The sequence below is a fragment of the Podarcis pityusensis genome (assembly GCF_964106645.2).
Source record: "Podarcis pityusensis genome assembly, chromosome: Z".
Lineage (NCBI taxonomy): Eukaryota > Metazoa > Chordata > Lepidosauria > Squamata > Lacertidae > Podarcis > Podarcis pityusensis.
In genome coordinates, this window is record NC_138044.1 from 39,799,213 (window position 1) to 39,824,239 (window position 25,027).

General features: G+C 43.9%; 1 protein-coding gene and 1 long non-coding RNA gene across 2 annotated transcripts in view; one reads left to right on the forward strand and one right to left on the reverse strand.

Moving 5' to 3' along the window:
- Positions 1-20,980, reverse strand: part of LOC308468740 (uncharacterized protein) — a 240,848-nt gene extending 219,868 nt beyond the window's left edge. The window contains exon 1 of the mRNA XM_080991158.1: positions 20,831-20,980. Within this exon, the coding sequence (XP_080847284.1) occupies positions 20,831-20,914 (84 nt within the window). The 5' untranslated portion in view covers positions 20,915-20,980. The remainder of the gene's footprint in view (positions 1-20,830) is intronic.
- Positions 20,981-20,985: 5 nt separating this feature from the next.
- LOC308468766 lies at positions 20,986-22,605 on the forward strand. The gene is made up of 2 exons (XR_013981861.1): positions 20,986-21,082; positions 21,372-22,605. It is a non-coding gene; the product is annotated as an uncharacterized lncRNA (long non-coding RNA).
- The last annotated feature ends 2,422 nt before the right edge of the window (positions 22,606-25,027 follow it).

Below are 25,027 nucleotides of genomic sequence, written 5' to 3' on the forward strand. Positions count from 1 at the left end.
TTCCCTTTCAACTGCTTTACCAAGTTCTGTCACTCTCCGTATGAGGCCCCATCAGCACTATACATTTAAAGCAGTATCAGGCAACCATAGCTTCTCCCAAAGTGTTGTTAAGAGACACCTATTCACCTCTTACAGCTGGTCTGCATAGTGGTTTAAAAGTCAATCCCTCTTTCTAGGGAACTCTGGGAAATGTAGCTCTGTGAGAGGCACAGGGATCTCCTAAAACCTCTCAGCACCCTTAACAAACTACCATTTTAAGGATTCTTTGGGGGAAGCCATTAAATTGATGTGATATTACTTTAAAGTTATAGTGTAGATGACACCTGAGTTAACCTTGACTGCAATCCTATCCATTCTTACCTGGGAGTAAGTTCTGTTGAACCCAGGCATGCCTAGGATTGCACTGTTAGTCCTGCATTCATCCCATCACTCTTTGCCTCCCAAGTGCATTACCTGTGGAAAGGGTAGTGGACACATTTTGCTGTCTCATCACAGAGGTGAAGACTTGCTTCTCCAGCCAAATCAGTTTCATGCCAAATGAGTTTTGTTCATTTGTTACATCCCAGCTCCATTGTCAAACAGCTTGATGGAATGCATTTCCTGCTCCTTCTGGGATGCAGTCTGCCAGACTCCCTAAAATGGCTATTAAATCACAAGAGCTACATCACTCTGATGATGTGGTGCCTGTGGAAGCAAGATGATAAATAACTCTACCTGAGCAATCACTAGAGGACAGAAGACCAGAAAAAGAAGGGAGGAATTAGGTACGCAAGTGTTGTCCTGATCAATGGGCTGAATCTGCTTTCCTTTCCAGTCAGATCTGTTGCTTTATTAGCAGTTCAGTAACAAAAAAAGAAGAAGCAAAGTACAGGATGTCCAGTTCTGGTGTAGTGAATCCCACAAGCAGGAGACTGCAGGTCTGATGAGTGGCACGAGTAGGAACAAGAATCCCACATACCAGCAAGCGCAGTTTGAAGCAGATCTTTCAGGACCTTGGATAGAGTCAAGGAAGCCATCTCACCTGACTCCTTTCATGCTCCCTGCGCCTGTCTGACTTTCTCGGTCCCCATTCCCTTCAGAAATGAAGCATATTTGATTGCATACATGATACACCTTTCAACCACTTCCAAATCACACTTTCCCTCAATTAATTCTTGGTGCTGTAGTTTACCCCTCAGAGAGTTACAATTCCCAGCAGCCCCTTAATAAACTAGTGCCCAGATGTAACTGTGCTTTGAATGTGCTTTACAGTATGTACATAGTCACTTGTCTTGAAGACTAACACTTCCTTCTCTCTGCATGTGAGGCCCTTGAGGGTTGCAGTTTCCAGGCTTGGGAGTCTCAAGAGCTCTCAAGTGGGTTTTTTTTGGGGGGGGGGGTTCAATGGTAGGGCTTGGTCCCAGTGCCTCTTCACTCAGCACCCCTGTCCAATAGCCTCTCTGTCCATGTCTGGGTCACTGTTGTATGTTGAGGTCATGACACAGAGGAGCATCCATGATCCATATAGCTCAGTATTTGCTACACTGATTGGCACTGACTCTCAAAGATTTCAGAAAGGGAAATGTCTCAGCCCTACCTGGAGATGCCAGTGATTGCACCTGGAACCATCTTCATGCAAAGCAGGTGCTCTACCACTGGGCTATGGGCCTTCTCTGCCAAAAATGCACATCCAGATGTTCATCAGCACTGCACAGGTGGATCTCCTTTGCTGAATTATAGTAGCTGGTTCTGTGTGCACATTAGTTTTCATGCTATAACTTAACATTTGTCCAGTAGCGATGTTGGAGGCAGGATGTCAGTTGGTGGGAACCACAAGTGAAGAGAGTATTGCTACCTTCTATTCCTGCTTTTGGGAACATAAGCATTTGGTTGGCTACTGTGAGACCAGAATGCTGGACTACATGAGCCGTACATGCAGCAGGTCTCTTCTTAGGAGCTGACCATATGAATAAGCCATCTTGGATGAAACCCCAGAGATGGATCTTATTCAGCATAGAGTATCACCTTGAAGTCAACATTTTTCAATAGCAGCAGTCCACAGGGTCATCCATTGGAGGACCAATTGATGATAATGACAGTTGTCAATGCTTTCTGAGGTACAATGCACCTATTCAGACTTGACCAGTATGTGAACACTGGAGAAATAAAATGATTGGCTGGAAATGCAATGTCATTAATACCTCCATGGTATAGATTAATTAATGTAATATTGATATTATCATTATATAGATTTCAATTCAACTGTTGGTTTAATGTTATTATTTCCAAAAGCTGATTAAGAATAATGTTTAGGGGGGATTTCTAAGGGTGCAACCTTTAAAGCAGACATCCTCAACCACTTTGGAGGAACAAGGTCTGATGCTACTTAAACTGTTAAGTCAAAACAAAGGACCAAAAAGAAACAGATATCAAGTTAGACGCAAGCTATCAGGGCCTAAAGTGGGCCTTTTCTCTCCCTTTTCCCTTTAACAACTTGCTGCTTCTGAAAGAAGCTACTTCTAATGTATTAAAGATGATTTCCCAGTGAGTCTCACTGCTGTGAAATTCTATTTACTCTGCATTTATTTTTCTATTACCAACAACATTGGGAGCAGGCTTCTGAAATGGCTCCTTGGAATCGGTGAATCAATTTTATAGGAGAAGCCTTTTTGGTTTGGAACACAGCATATCGGTGCAGGCATGAATCTCCAGCCACAGCATAATGAAATGCTGACAATATTTGCATCCTAATTGTTTTACTGCTTCCTGGAGTGCCACATGATGCAGCCCTGAAGTAATGTCCATGATCGCTATCATGCTTGAAGCACAGATTAAAGAAATGGAGCCAGATTGGATATGAAGGGCAAATGAGAGCTGCAGTCATGGCATAATTTACAGCAGAGATCGCTAGGATCATCTTAAAAAGCAGAGACATCACCTTGCTGACAAAGGTCTGTATAGTTAAAGCTATGGTTTTCCCAGTAGTGATGTATGGAAGTGAGAGCTGGACCATAAAGAAGGCTGATCGCCGAAGAATTGATGCTTTTGAGACTCTTGAGAGTCGCATGGACTGCAAGAAGATCAAACCTATCCATTCTTAAGGAAACCAGCCCTGAGTGCTCACTGGAAGGACAGATCCTGAAGCTGAGGCTCCAATACTTTGGCCACCTCATGAGAAGAGAAGACTCCCTGGAAAAGACCCTGATGTTGGGAAAGATTGAGGGCACAAGGAGAAGGGGACGACAGAGGATGAGATGGTTGGATAGTGTTCTCGAAGCTACCAACATGAGTCTGACCAAACTGCGGGAGGCAGTGGGAGAGAGAAGTGCCTGGTGGGCTCTGGTCCATGGGGTCACGAAGAGACGGACACGACTAAACGACTAAACAACAACAACTATATATATATATATATATATATATATATATATGTTACACGGTCAAACATATATACAATATAAAAATGTAAGAAAAGCACACTGTGTTGTTGTCTTAACATTGCGACATATGGGGTTGTTGCTAAGTTCTACTTAGAGTAGGTCCATTGAAATTAATGAATCTAAGTGAGTCTATTCTTGAGTACAACTAGCATTGGATACGACCCATAATAAATATTGCAAAAAGAAACAGAAGTGCTTCATCCCAATCCAAACAAATTTAGTACTATGTCTCATTGGACCCTTCTTTGACTCAGAATAGAAAGGGCCAGCCAGATCCTTCAGACCTGCTGTACCACGTGCAGAGGTGCTAGAATCCCAGCACCTTGGTTTCAACATGATCTCCAAAGGTTTTGGGGGCCCTAAATCAGGACCTCTGGAGTCCATTCTTTTAGAGCATGGGCTCCCACAAGGAATCCTGCCCACCCATACAACCCACACATCAAACAATCTGCAAGCAATAAAACTGGAAGGAATTGTCAGAAAGGAAGAGTAGGCTCTAAGCCACAGGCCTGTCCATTTAAGGCCTCAAGGAAGGGATTGAGTCTATCAGGTGGTGATCTGATCCTGGTGGAATAAAAGGCTTCAGTCCAGTCCTGTGCTTTGTTAGAGTAAGTGGATCTCTTGGAATGCACTATAGTGTTGCTGTGCTCCATGACTGAATTAATATGATCACGACAGGATGCTTCTATTTCTACTTTGATATGCAGCAGGTGAGGAATGGGCCATCAGGGCTTGCTGGTCATTTGCTGGCATCTAGTGCTTTAAGTGAGCCCTGATCTGCAAAAGCAGGTGCCAGCCAGGTAATGACTCCTGAACAGGCCACATATGGAAATTGCCTGGAGACTCCACCTTGTAGAAGAAGGGCGGAGCACTCTCCAGCAGGTGCCTGATGGCTGGGAAGGAGCCCAGCTGCTATGTCTTTGGCAAAAGGAACAGAAGGGAGACAGGGAGGATATATAAAACCTGAGAGATGGAGAGGAAACTGAGTGAAAACACAAGAAATAGGATGGGTAAGCTGCTGCCTAAAGACTGGAGAAAGGTGATCCTTGCTTCCCTGTTGGAGTTTTTCATCAAGCTGGTCCTCTATAACTGCCACTGGATGTGGCCTGACAACAAATATCAACAGTGTATGTTTGTCTACCCTGCCCACTGCTCTTCAACTTTAGTGCCCTAGGAAGGCTTAAATATAGGAGACCTATACTTAAGCCTTCCTAGGGCACTAAAGTTGAAGATTCTTTTTTTTTTTTTTTGTGGGAAGAGCCTCTACTGAAATTGTGAGGCATCTCTGAAAGGAACTGACTGTCCCTGGTGATTTGGACTTACTCCCAATGAGACAGAACTGGGGAAAGGAGACTTAGAATTTGAAGGTCTTGGAAACTTAGTCAGAGAAAAGACTAAGAGGACATATATTTGATAAAATTGCTCAGAAGCTGCTGAAATAATTTTGTAAATAGGGATGCAGAAAGGGGAGGTATGGGGGAGTCCGAGAAACGAAGGTTATGGAAAAAAGGTTATGAAATTATACATGTTTGTTTGTCTTTTTATTTGTTTGTATTGTTTAAAAAATGTTGTAAAACCAATAAAAATCTATATAAAAAAAAAAAATGAAGGTCTTGGAAACTTGAAGTGAATATTATCTATTCACTGCCTTACCAAGGTTTCAGATACCAGCATTTTTATAATCACCTGCTCCTTGTTCCTTTTTTTTAACTGAATATGTCAAAGATTGAACAAAAGGCCTTCCACATGCAAGTTTTGACTATTCCAGGTACAGTCCCGCACTCTCCATGCTGCTGAAATCTTCAGGTGTCGGGTAAAACAGCAATGTTAAGCACAACTCCCATGTTGCAAGAGCTTTGATGGTGGGATGACCATGGGCATCAGACTCCAGTACAAGCGTGTGATGCTCCTGTTGATTACAGTCATATTGCAAAATGTTATTGGTAATAATGGATAAGAGCATCTTTGCTAATTGACCAAAATGGAAGAACACCTTCCATCTGCCTAAACAATGACAAAATGAGCAGGAAAATGTAAACAATATTTCTCTCTGTTACCTAAAATTGTGTATGCGTGCTTAACACATTCACCCATGAACATTGGTGCAACAATAAATCAAGATGACAATAGCAGCCAATATTATGACATGAGTCAATACTAATCGTTAGCCAGACTGTGCAATTGCCAACACTAAGAGAAAATTATTTTTTGTAAATTAATACATCTGCTTCTAATTTGTTTGCTTCCCTGTCATTAAAGCAAAATTAAATTGTCTTTGATACATTCTGTAATAAATCAAAGCCTAACATGCAACCAATTCCCTGACAGGAGCAATCCACAAAAGGCGGGTATTGTTGAAATGATCATCCATTTTAGAAAACCAAGCTGACAGGAGCTGTGTACCTTGATATATTCGCCTCGTTACCATACATGAACCAAATGGGCAAAAGCCTGAGAGCTCATACTGAGAGTTCATCTTGCCAGCAGAGATAAAACATGGCACCAGCTGTGGCTAAATGCACCTCTGGATTTATAAGAGCCAATTCCAGCTCTCAAATTGTGTAAGTGTAGTAGTTAACGCTAATATTCAAAGACTGCAGTTGTCAAACATACAGGGATTATTTTAACCAAGTAAAAACTATAAAATAGGGATGAAGTGCTCTTAGTACTGCAGATGATGATGGGTTCCAATTCCCATCAGCCCCAGTTAGCATAGAAAACCATCAGAGATTGGGGAACAGCAGTCCTGCAATATCAGGAGAGCTACAGGATCCCTGCCTTTGCTATAAAATGGACATGAGGCACAACTGGTATAGGAATCAGAGTGTTCAGTGAGAGGCTGTATTAGGGAAGCCATTCTGCGGATCACACATTAAGGGTGGGGAGGAACCTAGAGCACCTGTCACAACTTAATAACGTTCTAAAAGATAGCTGAAGAAAGGTTCCTTCTGTTTCTGCATTGTGTCTGAAAAAAGTGCAGCAGAACAAAAACCATCAATGCTTAGCATGTATGTATTACTTATAAAGCAGGGATGGAGGGCCTGTGGCCCTCCAAATATTGCTGGACCACAGTTGCCCTTTGGCCATGCTGGAGATGATAAGTGGAGTCCAGCAACATTTGGAGACCCACTAGTTAACCATCCTGTCTTCCAACAAATGTGTAAGGTAGATCAATATGATTCCCTCCACAATGCAAATATGAAAAGCTGGTGCTGGGACCTCTTGATCTGTAGCTCAGTTTCCCAGCCACACCAGCTCAAAGATAAGGATAGCAATGCCATGCACAACAAACATGTGCCATGAGGGATTGCCTGTAATTGTGGGGTATAAGGGAGAACTTCAGCAAATGGAGATTTTTCTTTCTTTCTTGCCTAGCTAGCTGTATCTACTGAAATTCCCTCTGCAGCACAGCTGATAAAAGTACAGGTAAGGATATGGGAAGCATTCAGTTCAGTTTGTATTCAGAGGTGAATCTACCTAATTCTCATTTTCCAATATGTGAACCAAAACACAGTCATCCTTCAAAATTTGCCTTTCTCTGAATTTTGCCATGCAGTTTTCCAGCTAAGTAATGTGTACAAAAATGCATATACTAGTGTACATTTAGCATAAAAATGCATTTGTTAGTCAAAATAACTCTGTTAAAGTCAGGGCAAGCAAAAAGCAAGATGGCAAACTTGTTGAAGAACTATAAAATGGCAGGATGTACAAAACCACCAAGCTGTCCTATTGCTTATGCTTTTCAGATAAGAATACAAGCTCACAATCAAAGGATGGGGAACCTGTCAGACTCCCATCCCAAAACACCACAATAATGGCTCTTACTTAAGAATAAGTGAGAGATCTTTATTTGGTCTAATAGCAGTACAGGTTCAACAGCAAGCACAAGGTCCAGAAGTCAGTATCCATGCCAGAAATACATGAGCAAGGCAAGAGGTTCATGATCAAACAGAAGCTATGAAGATGTCCCAACAATTGACACACCCATCCCATCAAGCTTTTAAAGTTGAGGTCACCCATAGGACTCTTGCAACAAGTCTGCTGCATGCACATCTGCAGATGCACCTGATACCATCTATGAAGGTGGCACCTGGTTTTCAGTGACAAGACTGTGTCCTGCCCCTCTGCCTTCAGCTCCACTGCTACCTCCTCCTGCTCAGCCCCTACGACTGGCTGGTCAAAGTCCTCCCCACTCCCCAGTGTGACTCTGCACTCCATGAGCAGGGCTGAGAAGAGAGCCACCAGGTCTACTTTCCTCTCTCGGACATCTAGAGTTGCAAGTGGAAGACCTCCTTTTGCCATCCACTGGTGCCAGTCTTCCAGCCCCAAACATCTGATCCTCCTCCTTCCTCCTCCTCCTCATTCATCTGGGGCTACCAAACCATGCCAGATCCTGATAGAGGCAAGGAACCCTTGACAGTGGAGGCCAACTCCCATCAGCCCCAATCAACATGGCTACTGATTAGGGATTATGGGAGTTGGGGCCTGGTGTGTCACAGCTTCTCCAATACTGCTCTAAGCTGTCTCTCACTTGACCATTCTTCCACAACCTGGGGTTGACCCTAGTACTATGCTGCCCTGTGCAAGGCCATTTGATGCCCTCCCCTCAGCCCTTGTAGCAGCAGATTAAGCTAGGCTTTGGGAAATAGGTGTAAAGCTCTAGCAAGGTCCCAGAGCCCTCCTAAAGGTAAAGGTAAAGGGACCACTGACTGTTAGGTCCAGTCACTGACAACTCTGGGGTTACGGCGCTCATCTCGCTTTACTGGCCGAGGGAGCCAGCATTTGTCTGCAGACAGCTTCCAGGTCATGTGGCCAGCATGACAAAGGCGCTTCTGGCGAACCAGAGCAGTGCACAGAAATGCCGTTTATCTTCCCGCCGGAGCGGTACCTATTTATCTACTTGCACTTGGCATGCTTTTGAACTGCTAGGTTGGCAGGACCAGAGACCGAGCAATGGGAGCTCACCCCTTCTGATCGGCAAGCCCTAGGCTCTGTGGTTTAGACCACAGCGCCACCCGCATCCCTAGAACCCTCCTACCTCCTTCCTAAAACCCAGTAAGCACTTGCTCAGATTGGGAAAGAGGCAGGAGGACTCTTTGACCCTGTCAGAGCCCTCATGACCTCCCAAAACCCAGCTTAAGGTGCTGCCACAAGGGCTGGGGGAGGGCATTAAATGGCCTTGCAGCATAGTATGAGGGTCCTCCTTTCCAAAGTCTCCTTCCCAAAGACAGGCAAGTGCTTACCGGGCTTTGAAAAGGGACCCTCCTTGGCTGCACGCCTAGTGCAAGCACACTACGCACACTGCCCTAAATCAACCTCTGTCCAATCTTGTTGGACTCCAACTCCCATCAGCCCCAATCAGCACAGTCATTTTGTTTTTGGACTACAGTGCGTTGGCTGGGGCTCAAGAGAGTTGGAGTTCGAAATAATCAGAAGGCACCAGGTTGGGAATGCTGTTCATAACCTGTATGTGTCATCAATGATGAGAATGTAGCTGCCTGCCTCATTTCTGCAAGGCTAGGGACTAAACCCCAAGCAAAAGGATAACCATGCATTAAAATACTGAAGTTTTGAGGGCCAGCATCTTGACAAGGGAAGGTTAGTCTCTGAAATTAATTGAAGAAACATGAGGTAAAGTGGGGGGTTGAAAGAAGTTAGTCAGAGCACTTCAGCGGACAATTAAGATAAAAGGCTGGGGAGAGTAGAATGGGGGCAATATAAGCCATTAACCAATTATCACCATTTCATTCATCAACTGAATTCTATTCAACACCTCTAGAAGATCAAGAGGTTTGCAATTAATGTTGCAGCATCTGATTGGAGAAATACAGAAGGTTAACATTTCACAATCCTTCACCTCGTGTCTTGAAAGTAATAATACAGAGGAAAGGGAGAAATGATTCAAAGGTCTTTAATAGAAGTCTGGCCTCCTGCATTGATTATAACTCTGCAAATTGCTTGGAAACCAGGGAAGCATTAGATGAATACAGGCAAGACCCACAACAAAAATGGTCCAATGTGGAGGAGTTCTGTTCAGGATGCCAACCAGCTATGGCCTTTTCAGAGATATTCCCTTCCATTCCCCTGGTTTTCTGTCGTCCCCCCACAACAGTAATCCATATTCCCTGGGCTGTTCTGGGGGTTTCTTTAAAAACATCATATATATTTTTGTCCCCTGAGCCTACTGACATGTCTCTCTTGTGGGTGTGTGGTGCCATAAGGCCCAGTACACTGAGAATTGGAATAACTTTTAATGTGTACATCATTGGTGGGTAGCCAAAGGCCCTCCAGATGTTGCTAGACTCCAACTCCCATCAACCCCAGAAGGCATGGCCAGTGACCAGGGATTATGGGAGGTGAAGGCTAACAACACATGAAGGTTGACAACTGTATAGTTGGTATACAAACTAAGGAATAATCCTTGCAGTGCCATTATTTCCATGGATATGTCTTGGAGGGCCTGGTCAGATCAAGAAGAAGAGTGGGGGAGCTTGAAGAGATGGAGCCTGGTGATCCTGAAGAGGGACACAGTGGGCTGGGCTGGGTCATATCTGGTGCCTGAAAAGCTTCAGAATTATCTGGGAAGGACACCACAGGTGTCAGACCCCAGGGAAGGGTCAGGCAGGTTGTCAGAAGAGAAGCCCACTCAGGTACTATCAGACACGCCCATTGCTTCATCTCATTACTCTCCCCACCCACAGGATAGGTGCCAGAAGAGAAGTCTCCTCCTGCTCTATCATCTAGGGCACAGAGACACCAGCTCCAACATGATCAGACAACTCAGGCACAGCCCTCTTGAAGAATTGCCCATTAGCTTGCTCAATCCAAAGATGATTTTTTTGCTTGCCACGCTAAAGCTGTGCCCACCCCGCTCTTTTAAAGCAGGCGGCCAGGCGCATGTGTCAATGGTCAGATAAATGTCTAAGTTAGCTTAGCCATGCTTAACACCTGTTGTGCCTTTAACCCTTGCTGTGCTGAAGTTGTTGGCCAATAATCCAAGTTTGAGTTCTTCATCCAACAAGAGCCAAGACAGTCAGGAGAATGCAGGTGTTGCAGTTCCAGCTGACTCCCACCACATTCTTCTTCTGGCTCATTCAAATAAAATCAAGTCCCAGGAAGTTTATAAGTGGAAGAGAACAGAGAAGGTGAGGCAAGGCAGAATGAAAACTAGACAGGCTGCAATTAGAGCTAGAGGGGAAAGGTTAATTCTAGGAGTAGCTCCCAGCGATAAGTAGCAAATACATTGCTGAATATATAAATACAACCTTTAGGCTGAAAGAAAGGTTCCACGACCCTGTTTTAAAGTTTTATTGTGACTTTATTTTGCAACTTGCCTCATGGATTCCTGTAATTCAGAGCTGGGGTATAAATATTTTATAACATTTAACCAGTTTATTTTCATAAGATAAATCAAGGAGGAATAATACTGATTAATATCACTCTAGAAATATGTTTACAACTGTATTCATTTTAAATTAAGTATCTGACTGTCCCACTGTCATGGCTGTGCCACTGTGATTTTCAAACACAACATCCTTTCTCTACATGAAAAAAAAAAATCCAAAAACTTAGCAATTCAAGCCTTCAAGCTTTTCAGAACACAATTATCTTCCTTCTTGAGGAGAAACAAAATTCAAAATGGTTTCTGTCCTCCTAAGGCTGTCAGCCATTTAAAGTCTTTTTGTCTTTTTTTTAAAAAAAGGCTGATTCACTGCCTGGTTCTTATTCGATTAATTCACTCTAACTGATTGGATTTACACATGGAAAAGTCTAAGGAGGTATGTGCTTTCTAAAAATGCAAAATAGTTGTATCCCACCCTTTCTCCAAGAAGTTCATAATGGCTTCCATAAGGTTTTCTTGTGTTATCTTTGCAACAACCCTTTGAGGATGACTAGGCTAAATTCATCATGCGAAAGGCTGGATTGGATGAATCCCAAACTGGAATTAAGATTGCCAGAAGAAATATCAACAACCTCAGATATGCAGATGACACAACCTTGATGGCAGAAAGTGAGGAGGAATTAAAGAACCTTTTAATGAGGGTGAAAGAAGAGAGCACAAAATATGGTCTGAAGTTCAACATCAAAAAACCGAAGATCATGGCCACTGGTCCCAGGACCTCCTGGCAAATAGAAGGGGAAGAAATGAAGGCAGTGAGAGATTTTTCTTTCTTGGGTTCCATGATCACTGCAGATGGTGACAGCAGTCACAAAATTAAAAGACGCCTGCTTCTTGGGAGAAAAGCGATGACAAACCTAGACAGCATCTTAAAAAGCAGAGACCTTGCCGACAAAGGTTCGTATAGTTAAAGCTATGATTTTCCCAATAGTGATGTCCACTGGAAGGACAGATCCTGAAGCTGAGGCTCCAATACTTTGGCCACCTCATGGGAAGAGAAGACTCCCTGGAAAATACCATAATGTTGGGAAAGATTGAGGGCACAAGAAGAAGGGGACGACAGAAGACAAGATGATTGAACAGTGTTCTCAAAGCTACCAACCTGAGTTTGACCAAACTGCAGGAGGCAGTGGAAGACAGGAGTGTCTGGCGTGCTCTGGTCCAGGGGGTCACGAAGAGTCAGACATGACTAAACAACAAGGCTAAAATACAGCAGGTGAAAGACTAACCCCTGGAGTGAACTTCATGGCTATGTAATCATTTGAACCCAGGTCCCTCCAGTTCAACCAACAATCTACACCACCCTAGGCCTATGTCATTTATCTCCAGTTCAGGGCTGGAATCTTTACAATAAACCCTCAACTTACACAGGGGTTATGTTCTGGAGATTTAGCAAAAAGACAAAATTGGATATAGTCAATTGGAATTGCTAAAGTTATTTTTCCTGGAATCCCTCCTATTTTTCACACACACACACACACACACACACACACACATTTTTTTAAAAAAAATGCCATGTGCGTAAAGCTGAATGTGCACAACTTAAATGTGCACAAATTGCAGGCTTATTGTGGTATTGGCCACTTTGGATGGTGAAGTCAGAACCATGGATAGCTCCCAATGAAGTAGTATTAGTCTGGATAGTCAAAGATCAGTAGGAAGTCAGCAATTCTGCTCCAGTGCTGACCTGGATCTGACAGAAGTTTTATTTCACAGGTAGTCAACCATTGGCCAAGACCTAAAAGGTCCCCAGCTTCATTTTATGTGACCCCACCAAACACCTCTTGGAGATGCCACATTTTCCCATCCTATCAGAGTTTCTCCCTGATAGTTTCCCCTGCATTTTTTCTGGCTTTTGAAATTGTTTCTCTCTCTCTGCATAAAATAGATGGACAAATGGATATATGAACAGATCTGTTTCAGAACTTTTGGAATGGGCAGCATTTTATTTGATAAACATAAATTGATTTGTTTTCACCATTCTCACCATCATCATTTTACTTTTTTCCCCAGCTGTCTGACAACAATTGGTAGGCTTCTGTGCTCTGCATCTCTATGTGCAGAATACAGTAAAATCAGAAAGGAATTACTTTCACTTTGTTAGCAAAACAAGAGCCATATTGTTCAGCAGTAATGCCTTTAAAAATTATCCATATATTCATTTGAAAGTAACCCCCTTAAATTCAGTGCAGCTCACTTCTGAATAGACACCTGCATATTTAGTGCACGTGTTCTTGGTTGAGGTTGAAAGGCCTCTTTTAAACCCCAGGCATAGTAATGCAGAGGAGGAAAGCTCTCTTGCCTGGCATGCAGTTCAGGGAAGGAGTTATCTGAGACCCAGGAGGCCAGCAAATTACCTCCTCTACGACCAAGGATAGAAGCCTCACTCTCTGTTAAGGCTTCTCCTGCATGCAAGTCTGAGGCCTGCATTTGAGAGTCTACTTCTTGGGGAATTTCAGGGGCCAACCATCATCACCCTCAGGGTCCTTCTCTTCTGACCAGAAAGTCATGGCAATTTGAGCCTTCCACGAGGCTTACAAAATGCAGGAAGCAAAAGGATTAAGCGGTTAAACAACAAAGCGAAGTTTGCCAAGAATACAAGGATGCCTGCATTTCCAGCCAAGTTATGTCAGCAGATTTTCATTAATAATCTGTATTATTTTATTTAATTGTCAGTGCTTGGTACACGGTGTTGGCTGTATGCTTGTCACAGGAATGACTTATATTGCTTTGCCTGACAAGTGGGGTAAAAAAACAGCACTAAAAGATTGAGCAGAGGAAAATAGTGCTTGCCTAAATAAATAAATAAATAAATAAGAATCAATACTCTAATGCAGAAGGTTGGAAGGGGGAGATTCCAAGTCCCACTTCAACTATTCAGGTTTCATGGAACCTAGCTCCAAAAACCAAACACTCAAACCCACTACACTACACTTCACCAACCTAGTTGCACTCTGTTCAGAACTGATTCAGGCAGAGCAACAAATCTTAAATTGACAATAGGCTTGTTTCTACACACACTTGCACATCCCTCTCTATCCTCCAAGCAGGCAAGAAAAGGGCATTATCAGAGTTCAAGGGAATGTTCCAGACAGATTTTTTTAAAACAAAAACAAACCCACCACAACTCAGGGTAAAAAAGCAGGGCCAGTGAGAGGTATGGCTTGGGAAGAGGGGCATGGTCTGAGAGTAGGCCGGCAGGACCACATTCTCCCCCTAGGCCTGAGGTTCCACACTCCTAATGTAAGTGCTTGCAGAAATGGTCCACTCATGTGAGCAGTGTAAGTTTGGAGGAGAAAACTCACAGGATTCTTCCCATCTCATTGTTCCCCTTCCCCTTTATCCATACCATCCAAGGAACAGGGCAGGTGGGTGCAAATGGACTGAATCCTCTTTCTCCAACCAATGCCTCAAAAACAACAACAGCAACAACAACCTTACAAGGGCAGGGGCATGTGGGAGGAAGGAGACAAGTGATTTTTGTTTTCTAAGCAACCTACCATAATGATCCATGTGGAACTAAGTTGTAGAAAAGGTCCAAGAAACATTAAAATTACAAATGTTTGGTAAACCTGGGGTTCCAACCTTTCCCACAATTTAAGTCCATGAACATCTCTGTAAAATGTTGGCCAAGAGGTCATCTGGTGTAGAAACACATTCATAAGAGGTGCTGTATAGGATAACACACACAAACAATTTCTATTACATAATGTTTCCTAAGGTAGCTAACCAGATGCCTTCAGAAAGGTTTGAAAGTAGTGCCCCTCTTATGCTTTTGCTCCCTGGCAGCTGATATTTGGGGACATACAGTAGTACCTCGGGTTAAGTACTTAATTCGTTCCGGAGGTCCGTTCTTAACCTGAAACTGTTCTTAACCTGAAGCACCACTTTAGCTAATGGGGCCTCCCACTGCCGCTGTGCCGCCGGAGCACAATTTCTGTTCTCATCCTGAAGCAAAGTTCATAACCCGAGGTACTAATTCTGGTTTAATGGAGCCTGTAACCTGAAGCATATGTAACCCGAGGTACCACTGTACTGCCTTTGAAACTGGGAGTTCAATTTGGCTATGATGATGGATACACACTAGCCAACCTATCATAAGAACCCAAGAAAATTTTGCTACCTGAGACAAAGGACAATGTTCCCCCACCCTTCCATGTACAGAAGCCAACCAAAATGGTGGACAGGATTGCACCCTCCACCACAACCAAGGGTAGCTGACTAGGTTGTACAGAACAAACTCCGTGGCATGCACAGTGAAGTCCTCCAACGTCTTGGCACCACTCTCTACTGCCTTAGATGAACATAAGATGAGTTCTGCTGGATCAACCCAAAAGAAGTCCATCTAGTCCAGTATCCTGTTAATACAGTGGCCTACCAAATGCCCATAGGAAGCCTGAAAGAGGGACCTGAGCACAACAGCACTCTCCCCACCTGTGATTCCCAGCAATCAACATTCAGAGGTATATGGCCTCCAGCCTTTATTCTACCTTCATGGATTTGTCCAACCCTATTTTAAACCCACTGGGCACAACAATCCTACTCAGATACACCAGGAAGCAGATAGGCTACAGTGTAACAGTTTGATATCCAGTCCTGGTCAATATGGCCTCCATCTCCATTGTCAAAAAGAATTATCAAAAAGAATAAATCAAGTACAGATATTCTTGATTACTCCATGGGCTTTCTGCAAATCAGCTGCGTGGAGCTCACAGGCTGCTAGTGGTCTGTGGACCACCATTTGAGAACTTCTCATAATGGATACTCAAAACAAATACTCTCTTTAAATGTACAGTATTTTAAAAATTCTTAAAGATTGCCAGTGCATTCCTGGGCTTCTCCAAATTTTGTGACTTTGTAGCTTAATGCCATCATTGGCAGCTACACACACACACACACACACACACACACACACTTCATCATGTTAATGGAAACAAAAATGTATGCCTTGATGTCAAAGTGAATTAGCCAAAATGAGAGCTCATGAAGCAAATTAAATGTTTTGCCAAAATGAATAATTCCAGGTTGGAGTTCCGGAACTACACACATCAAAATTGACTATTCATCAATGGAAATGAAAACTCAAAATCTGATTTGCAAGTTTGAGAAGCACACTAATTCAACACAGCTCCATCTTCCAGAATACCCACCACTTAACACACACACAATAACTTTCAGAAGGCAAAAAGATTGGCTCACTTCATTTCAAATCATTATTATTATTTATTACATTTGCATACCGCCTTTCATCTAAAGATTATGTTGTAAACATAATTTTATGTTGTAAACATAAAAAATACAAAATGAGAACACAAAATACACAACAAAAACAAGTCAATAAACACGCCCGCCCTCCCACCCCCTATTTATTTAAAAGGGCATAGAATGTTTACTCAGCCAGAAGCCTGGTTATAGAGAAAGTTTTTGCCTGGTACCTAATGATATGTAATGAAGATGGCAGGCAAGCCTTCCCACAAATGGGAAGCCTCCACAAAAAAAGCCTTATTCTCCTGTTGCTGCCTCTCTGGACCTCATATGAAGAGAGGTGATTCTTGAGATATTGCGGTCCTGAGTCATTTAGAGCTTTATAAGTCAAAAACAGCAATTTGAACTAGGCTCAGAAACTGGGCTACCAGCTGAAACTGATGGTAGGCCACTGAGGTCTCCTGAGCCTCAAGCAACAGCAAAGGATCCAGGAGTACCCCCATGTACCTGCCCTTTCAGAGGGAATGTAACCCCACCAAAAAGCAGGCAAACTCTCGTTCATCTGGTCTAGAGAACCACTCACTAACAGTCTTATCTGGATTCGGCCTCAAGTTTGTTGGCTCACATCCAGTCCGTTACCAATGTAGTTTATTATTTTATTTATTTGACCCATCCACCTTTGTGATAGATTATTGGTAGAATGGGGAGTGCATAGCAGAGGATAAGGCTATCAACATTTCTACGAAGAACATAAAGATTGAAGAAGAGCCCTGCTGGATCAGGTGAAATGCCCGTCCAGCATCCTCTCCTCACAGGGACCAACCATATAAACACAAGCAGAGTCTGAACTCGGCAGCACCTGTGATTTCCAGAAAATGGTATTCAGAAGAATCTTGCCTCTAACAGTAGAGATAAAGCATAGCACTGATCTCCTTATCCTCCATGGTTTTGTCCAATCCTCTTTTAAAGCCATCCAAGTTGGTGGCCTTCACTGTCTCCTGGGGAAGTGTGTATACCATGAGCTGTGTAAAGTGTTTTCCTTTTTTCCCTCCAACATTTGGTTTAATTAGATGTCCCTGAATTCTAATATAGGAACATAGGAAGCTGCCTTGTGCAGAGTCAGACCATTGCATCCATCTAGCTCAGAACTGTCTACACTGACTGGCAGCAGCCAGCTCTCCAGGGTTTCAAACAGGGTTCTCACCTAGCCCTACCTGGGGATCCTGGGACACATGCAAAGCAGATGCTCTACTACTGAGCTACTGCCCTTCCTCCTAGTATTATGACAAGAGGGGTCATGTATGCAGTGCTAGCAGAGGCACTTGAATAACTCAGACAGACTCCAGAGAAAAAAGAAGCTACCATTTTGCTGTGTAAACTGAATTAAAACAGGATATAATTTGAGGGAAAAGGGACAGATGTTTTGTCTTTGCTAATTCAGGCCTTGTTAAGAGCAGGGTTAGATATTCAACTCCTTCAGAACTACACAGCACATCAGAACTTCAGTTACCTCAGGAACAATCATGCCACGCTGACTGGTTGCTAGGTAACACCTTCTACACCACAACTGCCCTCTTGGCTGGATGTCTAGCAGTCAACAGAGTTAACCCTTAGGTTACTAACAGAATGATCCCTGCTGTTGCTCTTCTAACATACTGAGCCTGGGATAACAACTGCTCTAGTAAAAGGAATCAATATATTTTCAAATATTACAAACTCTAGCTTCTGGGATTATTCTTTCTTTCTCTTCCTTACAAGTTTTCATGCCCTCTTTTTCCAGCCAGGAGCAGCATCAGGGGTAGGTATGGTCAGACATTTGCCAGTGCCCTTTATGTTTAGGAATCTGTGAAGAGTCTAACATCTCACCACTGCCTCCTCCTCTTCCATGTTGTTGCTACTTGTTTATTCACCCTTCATCTGGCCCAGAGGAGATAAGCAAGCAAGCAGCACCAACCGAAAGCAGGATCAGCAAAAGATGTTCCTGCCTACATCATCAAAACTCTCCCTGGCATGAGAGCAGCCAGTGGCAATGGTAGCGAGGATGGTAAGAGTTTGTACAAAGAAGGTGGCCTACACTCAGGGGCACTTACCCAAGACCCCCACTCACCCCAAAAAAACAACCTAGTGCTGGATTTTCCCCCAAGTTGTTTGTACTGTGTGCGTCCCTTAATTTGCTGCACATCTCCATAGTGTGTCCTGTTAAATGCCTCGGTCATCTCTTTTTCCAGACACAACTATCTGACCTCTCTCCACCAAGCTTTCCATTACAATCAGCATCATCAGGACTCCCTCAACCTCACTGTCTAATGAGGTTAGAAGAATCCTGTACATCTTGTCATGTTTCCCATCTAATCGGCCATTTTTCCTTAATGAAGGTAGGCAGGAAGTGACAACGTGAGAGACCTCTGGAAGATGGCCATATCCACGGCAAGCTGCAGGGGTCAAAAAGGTGCAGTTCAATCTGAGTTGCAAGACCACAGAAGGGAAATGAAATATTTTATTTCCTTTCCCTCTTACACTCCCTGACATTTCACAGGGCAATGTACATAGAAACGATAATCCCTCACTAGGGCTCAACTAAACGTTCTCAAAATGATCAATAAATTAGCAATAAGATCCAGAGAGAGAGAGACAGACAGAGAGACACAGAGAGAGAAGCGGATTTCTCTAATCTCTAACCATGCTCTGCCCCCAAGGGGCAGTTCTTAAAAATACAACACTTACATTAGCCTTGTTATAACTGCATTTTGAACATGTATTTTTAAAAATCACAACATTTATAAGCCAGAGAGGCAGAACTTAAGGAAATTTGAAAGAGCCAATCTACCATCTAAAGGACCATCTCTGACAAATATAAAGGTTGCCTTCTGAAGTCCTTCTGCAGCTTCAAAGATTAGGCAGTTTCAGCCAGAGGAAGGGCCTCCTCAGTTGTGGCACTCTCTCAATAGTTTTGGCTGATGCTATATCTTAATTTTTTTCTGCAGCTCGTGAAGATCTTTTTTACTTAGCTTGGGCTTTAAAAACATACAATAGGAGCTATTTTAATTCCTGCTGATCTGTGCTTGTCTTTTGTGATGGCACAGGCTGTGGCATACACAGTGAGAGGGAAAGGAGGCAAGCAAACCAGCCAAATAATAATAATAATAATTTATTATTTATACCCTGCCCATCTGGCTGGGTTTCCCCAGCCACTCTGGGTGGCTTCCAGGAAAATATTAAAATACAATAGTCTGTTAAACATTAAAAGCTTCCCTAAACAGGGCTGCCTTCAGATGTCTTCTAAAAGTCTGGTAGTTTTGTTGTTAACTTCACCAATGCCACCAAGTGGCAAACTTTATTCTTCTCTAGCCTTCACTAAACAACCCCTTTAACTAGCCCAACTTACTCCCAATACTGGTAAGAGTGGTGTGGCACTTTGAAGTGGTGTGAATAACATGTCCCCAATTTTTCCAACACAAATTATGCTTTTACTAAATTTTAAGGAAAGCAACATGTTAAATACTTTTTGAAAAAGTGAATTTAGAAAAGAGGAAAGCTTAATTTTATAGTTGAAGTAATTACTCCTGGAGCAAAAAATAATCAGATATCAATATATCCAGCTATACCTCTTCTAGACTGTTTCCCTAACCAAGAACAATCCCCCAACCGATATGCCTGCAGGGAGCTTTGTTTTCATTGTAACATACAAATGTATTATTTCCATCCCTGCATTCTGAAATGGCACAATCCAGCAAAAGCTGCAACAGATTTGTAGCTCAGCTCCAAGCCAGACATTGTGCTTGTCCTAAATGCAAAGTGGAAAGTTGAGTATCTTGGCTACTTATTTCCATTTTTAAGTCTGCTCCTGTATACTTCCTGCAACCAACATATTTCCTATCCATCTTCATGAAACTCAAGGTTTACACAGCAAGAATATGAATCACTTAAACACAAGAGTAGCTTTTATAGGTTTCCAGTGAGCTGATGTCACAGCATAACTCACTTTGTGTTTTGCATCCAAGAAGAATGAGGTCAGGGTCAAATCATAACAAAATGCAGAAAAGGCTTTCTATGCTCATAAATCTTCAACTGAAGCAAAGTGATTTCTGAATCTTTAACCACCACCATGCTTGGCTTGGCTTGGCTAGAAGAGATTCATTTTAACAACACCTTGTTTAGAAAATGAGCATGTGTTTGTGTTACTTACAAACGCTCCAAAGGTCAGATTCGTCAGAAATAGTTGTGCAGGCAATAAAACTTGAACTAGTTACAAAGTGGTGAAAATCCCTAAATTATTGGTACAGGAACTCAAGAGTAGTTTGTAAAAGCCATTGGGTGTGAGCTGCCGCGAGCAGCAAGGGCCTAATCTGGCCCGCCAGTCGGTTTAATCTGGCCCATGTGGCAGTTTATTTCCTGGGGTAAAAATCCTAAAAAACCTCAACAACTTCAGTCTTAAAAAAGAGCTCAACAACTTCAATCCTAAAATAAGGTTAACAACTTTGGTCGGCCCTTTGGTCGGCCCTCACAGCCCTTCACTTCATCAAATCTGACCCTCTTTGAAAAAAGTTTGGCCACCACTGAAGGGTTAAAGTCAAAGAGTTCAAGAGAAGCAGAGAAGGGGGTCTGGATGTCAGGTGCTGCAGAGTGTGTGTGACTACTGGATCACATGCTCTCTGTGCTGACGTTCCATTCTTTGGAAGCGAGGGAACAGAAGGAACTGTGCGCCACTTCCATCTTCTTTGTTCTGTGTTCTGTTCTGTTGTTGTTCTCTCTCAGAGGCCCCCCCCCCATGGCTCGGAGGGGTGTGTTTTGGCTGCTGAGCTGTGCTCACCATTGTGAGGGCTGAGAGGGTGATGGTGATGCCTCCCCAGCTGCTGCCATTGTCTGTGGGTTGACTGTGATGTGGCAAAAACATTTGGCTGCTGAGTGGGTATAAATGTGGGCCAAGGCGCAAGCCTGGGCAGTTGCCCTCCCCAGAGAGAAATGGGCACTCAGCCCAGGTGGTCTCCTGCCCCATGGCAGGAAGCTGGCAAGCGGAAGGAGCCAATCGCCCGGTGCTGGGATGCTGTGGAGCAAGGAGAAGGCAAGTACAAAGTTTACTTGCTGGTGGGATCGATACTAGAAGGCAACTGATATTCAGCTCTGAAGCTGGTTGATGTCTGGCAATGGACCTGGCTAAGCAGCAGCTGGTGGATGGTTGTCGGAAGAGTTTGCATTCAGGCCATTGGATGCCGCGAGACTACGCTGGCTGAGATGGATGCAAACTAGTTTGGAAGCCTTGTTTGTGAACAGACAGCCAAACAGAGGAGGAGTCTGGGGGGACGCTGTCGGATGGGGGCCATCCCACCCACCTGTTTGCCTTTGCCTTACAGGGATGTCTGGAGCCGATGAGGTTTTCCCCAAGTCCAGCCTTCAAAGTCATGGAGAGAACCGCAGGACGTCCCTATTTACATCGGAGAAGTGAACGTGAAATCCTGGCAGTGAGCAATGGACAAGGCTGTGGCCATACCTGAGAGAAGAAGCTTTGAAGGGAGACTGCAGGCGGACATCTGCTGCATTGCAAGTGATGGGGCAGTGGGGAGAGAGAAGAAAATGAGGGAGCAAACATTAGGCCACATTAGGCTCACTGTCCATTGAAAGTGCTATGAAGACGCTTTAAACAGGAATGGCTTTCCCTCAAGGATTCTGGGAACTGTAGGTTGTTAAGGGGACGGAGGGTTGTTAGGGTGGTTTAGGATTAGGATTAGAGTTAGGATTAGAGTTAGAGTAAGGGTGAGGGTAGGGGTAGGGTTCCCTTCTTGCCAGGGAACTCTGGGAATTGTAGCTCTAGTTAAGGGTTAAGGGTTAGCATTGGGGTTAGGGTTAGGGTTAGCGTCAGGGGTAGGGGTAGGGTTCCCTTCTTGTTAGGGAACTCTGGGAATTGTAGCTCTAGTTAGGGGGCAGGGTTAGGGTTAGGGTTAGGGTTCCCTTCTTGCCAGGGAACTCTGGGAATTGTAGCTCAAGTTAGGGGGCAGGGTTAGGGTTAGGGTTCCCTTCTTGCCAAGGAACTCTGGGAATTGTAGCTCTAGTTAAGGGTTCCCTTCTTGCGAGGAAACAGGGGGTCTCCTAACAACTCTCGGCACCCTTTTCCAACTATAGCTCCCAGATTTTGGGGGGAGAGAAGCCATGAGTGTTTAAAGCGGCTTCATAGTGCTTTAAATGGTGTGGATGTGGCCCTGGCCTCCCTCACCTCGCTGCCTCTTATTATTGTGGAATAGAAAGGATTTCCCCATTCAAATCTCTCGGAAACAGGAAACAGGAAGAAGCCAGACTTTTGTATCTCATGCCATTTTGAAATGTCTTAACATGAAATGCCAAAAAAGGTATTTGTATTGTATTGTATTGTATTGTATTGTATTGTATTCTGATTAATGTGGGAAGTGGAATGGTAAAATATTAATGAGGCGGACTCAATACTTCTGTAAACTGGTATGCCCTTTCTTGTGGGCGTGGCAGGAGGGACTTGCGGCCGGACAAGCAACTTTATGTGTTTTTCCTGAGGAAGGTGTGCCTGATCTTGGGTTACCCCACTTGCAAGCGTGTATAATAAAAATGTTTCCTAATTTATCCATTTTGTCCAGATCACTTTATTTAAAAGGATCCAGAGACCTTAAATCAAAGAATAATACCAATCCTCCAACTGCCAAAACAAACTGTCTTGCAGCACTGTAAAAATTAAAGATTTTGGGGAAACTTTTTAAAAATGGGAGGGTCAGGGGGCCTTGGTGGGTGCTAAGGAGGGTATCTTAGGGTGCCATGGAGTCCACATGCCACACGTGTCACAAGGGGGGGGGCTCCTCAGTTACCTTTTGTTTATTTATAAATGCGCCCCCCCCCCTTGAGGCCTAGTTTCCCCAGCCCTGTCTATGGATGGTCTCCTGTGATGTCGCAGAGAGACATAGCAGCTGAGGGGAAAGAGGCAGTTTCTTATTCTAGAATTTCAAACACAGGAGGGCAGGAGGGGGACATTTTTCTGCCCAGTGGTTGCATTTCCCTCCACACAACACTAGTCAAATGCACAAATGAACAGAACAATGAAAGCAAGCCTTATCTTTGCACAGGAAGCTGTTCAAGGAATGACATGCAGAGAGGAAGCACCACGCCCAATTAAACCTATTAAGAAATAGCTTATCGAATCCCCTGAAATGCAGGAAACTCAACTGAAATTTAGGAAATGTATGTATTTCTGCATGTGTTTATAGTATCCATATTGCTATTTGGAATACTCGAAATGGGGGGGGGGACCTCAGCTGCACATCCACCTCCCTTCATTTTTGGGGGGGAGGGTCTCCCTCCCTCCCCTACCTGCCCAGCAGCTTCCCTGCCTGCTATCTCCCCCTCCATCATCCCACTGGCATTGCATCCTCCCCCAGCTTGCTGCACCCCAAGGCAGTTTGCCCTCACCTGAACCCTTGCAGGGAAAGGGGCAGGGCACAATGGAAAGGGGTGGGGCGACCAGGCTGCTTAAACCATGCCCATTTTCCAACGGAAGCAGCATGGGGGGGTCAGTATCCATTACCCCCTTCTCTGCTTCTCTTGAACTCTTTGACTTTAACCCTTCAGTGGTGTCCAAACTTTTTTCAAAGAGGGCCAGATTTGATGAAGTGAAGGGCTGTAAGGGCCAACCAAAGGGCCGACTAAAATTGTTAGCCTTTTTCTAGGACTGAAGTTGTTGAGGTTTTTTAGTGATATTTTTACCCCAGGAAATAAACTGCCACAGGGGCCAGATTAAACTGACCAACAGGCCGGATTAGGCCCCAAAAATGGACTCTGGACATTAAGTGCATTGTGCAATCAGTTTAGGCAGACAGCAAGGAGTATATCTTTGTAAGAACAAAAACATACAGCAGGCATGTCCAAAGTCTGTTTTGGGGGGCTAATCTGGCCTGCTGGTCGGTTTAATCCAGCCCCTGTGGCAGTTTATTTCCTGGGGTAAAATAAGTACAGTGGTGCCTCGCAAGACGAAATTAATCCATTCCGCGAGTGTCTTCGTCTAGCGGTTTTTTCGTCTTGCGAAGCAACCCTATTAGCGGCTTAACAGATTAGCGCTATTAGCGGTTTAGCGGCTATTAAAGGCTTATCGGCTTAGCGGATTAGCTGCTAAAAGGCTATTAAAGGCTTAGCGGCTTAGATAAAGGGGGGGGGGGAGCGGGGAAAAAATCTCAAGACTCGCAAGACATTTTCGTCTTGCGAAGCAAGCCCATAGGGAAATTCGTCCTGCGAAGCAACTCAAAAACGGAAAACCCTTTCGTCTAGCGGGTTTTCCGTCTTGCGAGGCATTCGTCTTGCGGGGCACCACTGTACTTGCTTTGAGCTTCAAGCAAACAAAGGCACAGTTAATATTCAGTGCTTTCGTTATTTACCGTATTTTTTGCTCTATAAGACTCACTTTTTCCCTCCTAAAAAGTAAGGGGAAATGTGTGTGCGTCTTATGGAGCAAATGCACGCTGCGCAGCTATCCCAGAAGCCAGAACAGCAAGAGGGATTGCTGCTTTCACTGCGCAGCGATCCCTCTTCTTGTTCTGGCTTCTGAGATTCAGAATATTTTTTTTCTTGTTTTCCTCCTCCAAAAACTAGGTGCGTCTTGTGGACTGGTGTGTCTTATAGAGCGAAAAATACGGTACTTACTGCACTTATATCCCACTTTTCTTCCAAGGCAACATGCTGGATTCTCTTCCTCTCCATTTTATCCTCACAACAAGCCTGTGGGGTAGGTTAGAGTAATAGACAGTGAATGGCCTCAGGCTACCCAGCAAGCTTCATGCCTGAGTGGAGATTTGAACCCTGGTCTCTGGAGTCCTAACCCAACACTCTTAAGCTCTACCCCACACTGACCAGCTCATATAGCATGCTGTATTCACTGTTCTGTCCCTGGTTAAATCCTTCCTGTGGTTAGGAAACACGTTTTGCCAGCCAGGCAAGGGACTTCTTCAGCACGACCTGCAAAGCAAGCACATTTCAAGCGATGACGTTCAGTTTGTTATGGCTG